This window comes from Anopheles stephensi, chromosome 2, assembly GCF_013141755.1.
Source record: "Anopheles stephensi strain Indian chromosome 2, UCI_ANSTEP_V1.0, whole genome shotgun sequence".
NCBI lineage: Eukaryota > Metazoa > Arthropoda > Insecta > Diptera > Culicidae > Anopheles > Anopheles stephensi.
Window position 1 is genome coordinate 61360079 of NC_050202.1, and position 7835 is coordinate 61367913.

The 7835-nt window shown below is 55.9% G+C and overlaps 3 protein-coding genes across 4 annotated transcripts; 1 reads left to right on the top strand and 2 right to left on the bottom strand.

Moving 5' to 3' along the window:
• Window position 1: 1 nt before the first annotated feature.
• LOC118506571 lies at window positions 2-3688 on the bottom strand. Of its 2 annotated transcripts, none has more exons than XM_036043912.1 (3): window positions 3507-3688; window positions 1879-2829; window positions 2-1790 (listed from the first exon to the last, which is right to left on the bottom strand). In XM_036043912.1, exons 2-3 carry the CDS (start codon window positions 2732-2734, stop codon window positions 73-75), a joined length of 2574 nt encoding a protein of 857 aa, XP_035899805.1. In that variant the 5' UTR covers window positions 2735-2829; window positions 3507-3688; the 3' UTR covers window positions 2-72. The 2 variants fall into 2 exon arrangements, with proteins under 2 accessions (XP_035899805.1, XP_035899806.1); XM_036043913.1 differs by lacking the exon at window positions 3507-3688 and adding an exon at window positions 2897-3015.
• An 84-nt stretch (window positions 3689-3772) lies between these two features.
• Window positions 3773-6331, bottom strand: LOC118506573 (bifunctional lysine-specific demethylase and histidyl-hydroxylase NO66). The gene is made up of 2 exons (XM_036043915.1): window positions 5987-6331; window positions 3773-5924 (listed from the first exon to the last, which is right to left on the bottom strand). Exons 1-2 carry the CDS (start codon window positions 6185-6187, stop codon window positions 3993-3995), a joined length of 2133 nt encoding a protein of 710 aa, XP_035899808.1. The 5' UTR covers window positions 6188-6331; the 3' UTR covers window positions 3773-3992.
• A 203-nt stretch (window positions 6332-6534) lies between these two features.
• LOC118506581 (39S ribosomal protein L33, mitochondrial) lies at window positions 6535-7232 on the top strand. The gene is made up of 3 exons (XM_036043937.1): window positions 6535-6699; window positions 6829-6932; window positions 7008-7232. The coding sequence occupies exons 1-3, from the start codon at window positions 6545-6547 to the stop codon at window positions 7058-7060; spliced, it is 312 nt and encodes a 103-aa protein (XP_035899830.1). The 5' UTR covers window positions 6535-6544; the 3' UTR covers window positions 7061-7232.
• The last annotated feature ends 603 nt before the right edge of the window (window positions 7233-7835 follow it).

A 7835-nucleotide genomic window follows, 5' to 3' on the forward strand; every position in this document is an offset into this window, starting at 1 on the left:
GTATGGGTAACGTTAGTATCATTTGCTTTTATTTATGTTCTACTTAAAAAAAAAAACAACTCAACGAAACGATTATGTTGCTCCGCTAGCGCAGATCGTGCTTCCGCAGAGGTAAAATGAAAAGTGAATGTAACCGTCCTCACGGATTTGCGCTTCCAGTATGATCGTATCCGCGTTCCGCACAAACATCAGTCTTCGGATGTCCATGGTACGTCCCCCGTACTGTTCGCTGTCAGCGACCGGCTGTAACACCCGCCCGGACCCGCTGGTCACCAGCGCCAGCAGCGTTTGCCGGATTCGTTGGCGACCGTCCGGATTGCGCAGTGCAGGTATCATCCCGAGCCAGCAGGCGGCTCGCTCGGCTGGTCCGAAAGGAATCGTACAGTTCGACGCATCAGCCGGCACGTGTCCCAGCAGCTGCCGGAGCCCAGCACCGGCAACGAACCGGACCAAGGCGCTGTCATCGTGTCGCAGCTCGGCTAGCTCGTCATCGCGAACCGGCGTACGGTGGAATGCTACGAGGCCGAGCGCTTCCGCGTCCGTCATCAGCCGCCGAAAGTGGTGCATCGTTCGCTTGTCGAACGGTGCAAACCGCCGCCCGGTGCTCTGCTTCCACGCGCTCAGAATGCTGTAGTAAACGTGCGGCACGCTCACCGTGCCCTCGAACCCGAGCGCATACTCCAGTGCGGCCGGTAGCGTGCCCGTGGCATCGGCCCGCTCGAACAGCTGCCGGAGCAGCTCGACCGTGTCACGGTAATGGATGGCGTCACTGCAACAGGTGCGCAGCCAGACGGCGGCGGCCCGCGGCTGCAGCAGCTTCCGCTCGTCGGCATCGTAACAAAGGCGCAGAAATCGCTCGTCGTGCAGCAGGATGCTGCGCCAGCAGTCGGGCACGGCGAGGAATGCTTCCGCGCTGAAGGCAAACAGCGGACTGACGACGATACGCTCCCGGTCGAATGCGATCGGGCCCGAGCAGCTCGACCGGTGTGCTGCCACCGACAGTAGCGCCCGCAGTGCGGCCTCGTACCCGGTGGCGGCCGTATGGGTGGCAAGCCATCGAAACAGCTCCGGATCACCACCGTCGATGCCGGCCGGTCGTTCGCGCAGCTCGTTCAAGGCTTGCGTAGCTTTCGGATCGAGCGCAGCCATCTGCTTTAGCAGTTCCAGCTTGTTCAGATGTGCGGTCGCAAGGAAGGCACGCACGGTACCGAGGGTAAAGCGATGGCCGTGGCCAAGCGTGACGTAATCGGCCAGCATTGCGCAGGCAACGTCGCGCAGCTTGCCCACGAACTGCAGCAGCTCGACGACGTCCTCCACACCGTGCTGCGTCCATCGCTTTTGACCGGCGCTGATGCTGGCCGTGGACGACTGCAGAAAGCGCAGCAACGTTAGCAGCTGGGACCAGTTAACGTTGAACAGGGCGTCAAACTGCAGCCGGTAGCCGTGCAGGGAGATGGTGGCGAAGCTGTCGTCCACCTCAAACTGTACGCCTTGCATTAGATAGTCCATCACAAGCGGCAGCAACCGTTCGAACCAGACGCCCGTCAGCTTGGTGCGCAGCACGCCATCCGGCACGTTGGGGCACAGCTTGCGGAAGAAGGTACGGACCCCGTTCCGCTGCATTTGGTTGAACAGGCGGATGGCAGTCGCTTCGTTGAAACACTCCCGGTACGCGAAACAGAGCAGGGCGGCCAGTTCCAGCCATTCGCCGGTGGACAGCGTTTGCCACCCGCCAACCGTTCCGATCACCGTCAGGATGGCGCCACCGGTGGCGGCCATTCGCATGGTTGCTGGGGGGGGGGAGGTGGAAAGGAGCGTTTCAGCAGGATGTTGTTCACCGACAGCGCGCTTGCCGTCGTGGCGTTCGACGTGACTTACCGGTGAGAAACTGTCCGGTCCGTTCGAGTTGCAGCAGCCTTTCCGCTGGTATCAGCCGGCGCAGCTTATCCACCCGACAGGCTGCCGTTACGCCGGCGCTCGCAAAGCTGGTGAGGTTAAGCGCTAGGGCGATGGCGCGTCTAGCCACCGTGAGGCCCGTATCGTGCTTGCAGCTGTCCGCCAGGTCCGAGAGCGAAAACACGCTGCTGGCCATCGTTAGCGGAATGGTCACGGTAGCGCCGAGCGGGGTGAAGGCGAGCAGCGATGCAGCCGCACCGGTGGCCACCGTTAGCATCTGCCACACGCCGCTCGGGGGCGTGTTTCGACGACTTTCGATCTTTAGCGCTGGCGGCACGTTCGGGTCGGCGGCGCATTCGTACCGCAGCACCCCGTTCACCGGATACCACAGAGTACAGGCCGGAAGCCTGTTTGCGGTGAGAAACTGCTCGAACCGAGCGTACTTCCGGTGGCTCAGATCGATGTACACGCAATCCGGCGTCCGGTGCGGGGCATTGCGCACGCGCACAATAAAGGACGCGTCGAGACGATCGTCCGCCAGCAGCACCAGTGGGATGAGTTGAAACTCGAGCGTCGGCATCCGATCGACGAGCGCGGTTAGCAAATGGTGCAGTTTCCGATCGGCCACCAGCTCGCTGGAACTTTCCCACTGATCAAGGCTGGTAACGCGCGTCGGCGGCAGGTGGCCAAGCGCGTACGCGAGCAGATTCACCGCGAACGTTTTGTTGCGGGCGACGAAGAATTCTTCCCCCTGCTCGTGCTGCAGAAACTCGGACACGTCGCGCACGCCCCGATGCAACGAGTCGTGCATGATCCGTGCGATATGTGCCAGCGCCATGGCGATCCTGTCCGCGGCCAAACATTCACTGCGGCGCCGCTGGGCCTGTTGTTGTGTTGTCGACGTCCGTGTCCCCGGGTTGCAACACTCGCTTGCTGCGAAAATAAGCCCACGATTGAGATAAGATACAACAGCGTTGAAATTTCACCTCGCTTGCCGGACCGTAGTGAGTGTTAAGCTGTCGTGGAAACGACCGTCGCACGCCGTGTCAAGAATCCATTGACGTGCATCATCATCAACATTGCCAAAATAAACTGCGGGCCTTCACCAACACACTGACAGCATGGACTTACACTGCGCGTACAGACGGAGAGCGCCGGCACAGTATTACTTAGAGAAGGCGAAATCATGGGTGGCCTCAGCGGAGTAAGCGGAAGACAGTGGAGGTTTTTCTTTCCGATTATCGATCGATTATGAGCAAAAAAAACCTCGAGAAAATCGCTAACCGTCTAGAGGCGTTGATGAGAAAACGATGCGATGCATCTACCAGTGGCTCGCAACGGAAATGAGTCATCGAAATGAGTTCAAATCCTTTCAATCCCACATGATGGAGTGTAAGGTGGGACTCAGCAATCTCTACAAGTAGTTGTTAGTGGCGAAAATTCGAACCGTTCGTACATTTTCACACTCCCAGCTAGCTGAGTGCCACAGCCACTGAGCTGCTTTTTTGCCAACAACTTCCAGGCCCACGCCATGATTGCGTTTCCATAATTCAGCCGAATGATAAACACACACACACAGTCTCGTTTCGCGATTATCATAATACACTTACGCAACACGACACTTGGAACTCGTCCACGACGGGTTGGAAGCGAAATTTTGCTGACGATGAAGTTTAGAGCACCAAAAAAGACACAGCACGGTCTTTTTGCACAGTGCCGGGACTGCTGTGCAACACTCACTGCATCTCACTACGCCAACCGTGACCACCGTCACACGAATGCAAAACGTGCCATACTAAACAAGCGCTTCGTTGCTATGGTTATACATCTACGGCACACTTTGATCGGTGTAAACAAAACGGACAACACATTCGAATGAGCCCCATGAGCTGTGTTGAATGATTTTATTTCCAAGCGTGCCTTTCTTTACCAAAAAAAAAAAAAAAGGAACAAAAGGTCGAGGTCGAAACAAGAGCAAAAATAGGTAAACGGGAGATGGAAACTAGAAGGGAAAAACCGGATTACTTTTGACTGTATGAAATCCTATCCCTAAACAAAAAATACACTTCGTTTCTGTATGTCTGTTCGCATCCTCCTTACGCGGTGGTGGTTGATGGCGTGGAAGGGCCTGCGCCGGGCCCATCCGCGTCCGGCCGCCGGCACACGATCAACCCTTTCTCCCACAGGCTTCGTATGAACTCGAGCCGATCCTCGACCGGCAGGCTGCTGACCAGCACGTACCTCGGATACATCTTGATCAGCAGCTCCACGCCGAGTGCCGTCTCGTGGTCCAGCTCCAGGAAGTTGGCCTCGTACTGGTGGTACTCGCGCGAATTGTCCGTGTGGTAGTAGATGCGCAGCTTGTCCTCCTCGCTCACCAGCCGCAGTATGTTGCGGCGCAGCAACCGGACCGACGACCGGTCGTCGATCGGTCGCGCACACCACACGGTACCGTCCGGTCGGAATTCGTAGTTGCCGGCCCCGTACACCGTGTCGTCCCACTCGCCAAAATCCACCAGCGGTGGCAGCGCATCGTGCTGGAACCGTTTGGCCAGCTGGTCGACCGCCGCGTCGATCGCCGCGTCCGAAAACAGCTTGTCGAACATGGACCGCATGCGCACGGTCAGCCGGCGCCGTTCCGCGCTCATGCCGTCCGAATGCACGATGCCAAAGTGTTGGTGCAGGTCGAGCGGCAAACCTTCGCGCAGCTGCGGTTCCTCGTCGGCCGCGGTCGCCAACGCAATCGGCAGCATCTGCTCGAACAGATCCGCCCAGCAGTTGCGCTGGTACATGCTGACGGTGATGTGGAGCGAGTGGGCGCCCGGTACGGTGGCCGCCTGGTGGATGCAACCGCGCGGAAAGTACAGCAGATCGCCTGCCTCGAGCACTACGTCCAGGATCGGTGGCCCCGCCAGCTCGTCCTGCCGCAGGTTCGCGGACGAAACGCGGGCCAACAGCTCGGCCGGTGTGCGCGGCCCGTACAGACGCCACCGCTTGCGGCCCTCTATCTGCAGCACGAACGCTTCGATGTCGTCGTAGTGCGGCGCGAAACCCTGGCTGCCCGGCGGTGTCAGATAGAAGTTGGCCCCCGTCATGCAGTGGAAGTACTCCTGCAGCTTCACGTTCAGCTCGTACACCGAGCGAAGATACGTCTGGGGGTTGAGCATGCGCACGCTACACCCGGTGCCGTAAAAGTGCCACAGGTCGGGCGGCAGCACCCGGCCGTCCGGGTTGTGCGTTTCGCGCTGCCCGTCCCGGTACGAGGTGATGTCGATGTTTTTCGTGTACTCGATGTTGTTCGTGCGCAGCATCTCGTCGATCATGGCGCGGGACAGCAGGCCGGTGTAGTACGACCGATCGTTACGCTGCACCAGCAGGTGCTTCCGCTCCCAGTGGTTGCGCATAAAGTCCTCGACCGTGGTGCCGGGCCCAATCATCCAGGCGAACGTTTGCCGCCCGATCGTTACACTGTCCAGCTCGTGCAGCGCCGTACCACTAGCGCTAGCGCCACCACCACCACCACCGGGGGCGATGCTTGTCCTGGTCGGTGTCTTTGGTTCCTGCTTGATCTGTGAAGGGCGCTTCAACGGAGTGACCACGCTGGTCGGTGGCAATCCGACCGGCGCACCGTTCACCTTCGCGCTGGCGCGATTTTTTTTCGACGACTTTTTACTCGTCGGTTCCGAACCATTATGCTGCTGCTGCTGCTGCTGCTGCTGCTTGTGCTGGTCCGAGGCGACAGTGGTAGCCGTTTGCTGCTGCTGCTGTTTGGCCTTCTTTTTCTTCGCTATTCCGGCCGTTGTGGTAGCGGCCGGTTGTTTCGGGGCCGAATACAGCTTGATGTGGAAGCGCACCTGTTTGGCGTTCGGTTTCGGCTTCTTGCCGGCCGTCTCTTTCCCTTCTTCGGACTGTTTTTTCTTCTGCTTCTTGGCACTCGGTGCAGGGTTATCGTGGGTGGCGGGGGACGCTCCTGCCGGCAGCTGCAGTTGCTGTTCATTGCCGTTCAATGCCGTACCCGTGCCATCGTGCTGTTGAAAAGCTCGTTTGTTATTATTATACTCTACTGCTGTACACTGCAATCTAAGCTTACCTCAATCGCCGCCTTTGATTTGGCGCCTGATGTGTCGGTTCCCGGCGGCGGTTGTGGGGACGCGGTCGGTTTCTTCCTTTTCTGTGCGGGCTTTTTTGTGGAAGGACCCGGCGGTGTGGTGGTGCTCATGGCCGGCATCGCGATGCCATTGCCTGGTTCCACCGTTGGGTTAGCCGGCTCCGGTCCAGCTACGGTTTCCATTGTGTAAAGTGAGTCGTGCAGGTTGAAAACACGCGCTCCTCTTTTCGCTACAAGTCGGTAGCGGCGGTGTTGCTGGTGTTGTGTTGTTGGGGACTCACAACACGCGCCTTGATTTGTGGTTACTGTTTTGACAGCTGCGCGTTTGACGATGACAGGATCCCATGGTTGTTTCACTTTATTCCGCCTCCAAAATTTTCACTACGAAATTTTTAAATGCACTTTCTTTTTACCTGATCTTCAAACAATTTTATAATGAGTCTCATTTTCAAGGAAAAGCCGGTAATGTATTCCCGTAATCCCATGTGGAAGTCCCACCGTGCGCCATGCTCCATTTTGACAGCTGAAGGATTGTATTGCATGCATTTTGTAAACATTGGAACCTGGTCGCTCGATCCAAAAACCGGCAGTTCATACTTTTCCCATTCTTTTAAAGTATTCAAGCATTTGCCAGCCATAAATACAAGCGCAAACATGTTCATTACCAACATTCTGCTAAAGAAGGCAAAAAGCAAGTAAGTGAGTGACGTTTTCCAAACACAGGAGTGTTGGAAACATTTGGAAACAGAGATTGGTTAAGTAATGGTGCTTTTCTTTTTTTGTTTTCCTTCGTGTTTCCCGTTCGTGTTGATCTTTTTGTGCAGAAATATTCTTGTGCTGATGGAGAGCGCAGTCAGCGGACATCAGTTCACGATGATCCGGGAGCGGTTGGCCGATAAGCTGGAACTGCAACGCTTCGATCCTTACAGTAAGTACAGACCGGCAGAAGGATTGCTGTTCTAAGCATCCGTTTCACTCACGCAACATTTTTTTTCATCCACAGTCCAAAGGATGTCCCTGTACCGGGAGCGCAGGCGGCTACGAAGTTTGCACTGAGGTGTGGCTATGCGAGGGGGCACCGTTAACGCGCTACTGTAGACTGTAAATAAATCGATTTAGCTTTCAAAGTCAAAGCTGACATACTACTATTGCCAGCACGGAACAGTTTTTGTATCACCATGGACACCTCTGAATGGCTTGCTAAGAAAAGATGGTTGTAGTTGTTCAATCTTTCTAGGCTAATTTTTTCTGCCCACAAACTGCATGAGAAATATTTGATCCCCGCTTTATTCTTCTTTGAACGGTCTATGTGGCGATTCAGAAAATGTGCACCCCAATGCGTGGAGGTGACAGTGGCGCCCTAGTTGCAAGGACTGACTATACAACTACGCGGTACTATTAGGTCTAGTAAGCCAGAAATGGCTTACCCCTAGATAACCCTAGAGGTCGTTAGGCAACCAAGAGGAGAGCGAGAGAGTACTCCAATGCACATCATGCTGAGCTGTGTGATAATATCACTACGATGGGCAACGCTGCTAAATAAATAGACCAGTAAGATCTGCGTCAAACGATGTCACACAGAGTGCAAACGAATATTCCATTGCTTAAGCAGCATTGAAATCCTCATTGGACATGTAACCAACAGAAAAAAAAAACCCGCATCAGAACAGGCAATGGTAAAACATTCCCATCTACGGGAAAAAAAGTGAAGAATGGAACAATGCCCAAATGCAATTGTTTGACAGTGATGCTGGGAAGGCAAGCCCACCATCCGTACCGTACCCATCTCATGGGTTACCAAAGGATACCATCGGCAATGGTTGGTCGATTC

Excerpts from the sequence above, each read along its gene's own strand:
- LOC118506571 (XM_036043912.1), bottom strand. The coding sequence starts at position 2,734 with ATGGCGCTGGCACATATCGCACGGATCATGCACGACTCGTTGCATCGG. Across the intron at positions 1,791-1,878 it reads GACCGGACAGTTTCTCACCG|CAACCATGCGAATGGCCGCC; the intron begins GTAAGTCACGTC and ends CCCCCCCCCCAG.
- LOC118506573 (XM_036043915.1), bottom strand. The coding sequence starts at position 6,187 with ATGGAAACCGTAGCTGGACCGGAGCCGGCTAACCCAACGGTGGAACCA. Across the intron at positions 5,925-5,986 it reads AATCAAAGGCGGCGATTGAG|CACGATGGCACGGGTACGGC; the intron begins GTAAGCTTAGAT and ends GCTTTTCAACAG.
- LOC118506581 (XM_036043937.1), top strand. The coding sequence starts at position 6,545 with ATGCATTTTGTAAACATTGGAACCTGGTCGCTCGATCCAAAAACCGGC. Across the intron at positions 6,700-6,828 it reads CTAAAGAAGGCAAAAAGCAA|AAATATTCTTGTGCTGATGG; the intron begins GTAAGTGAGTGA and ends CTTTTTGTGCAG. Across the intron at positions 6,933-7,007 it reads GCAACGCTTCGATCCTTACA|TCCAAAGGATGTCCCTGTAC; the intron begins GTAAGTACAGAC and ends TTTCATCCACAG.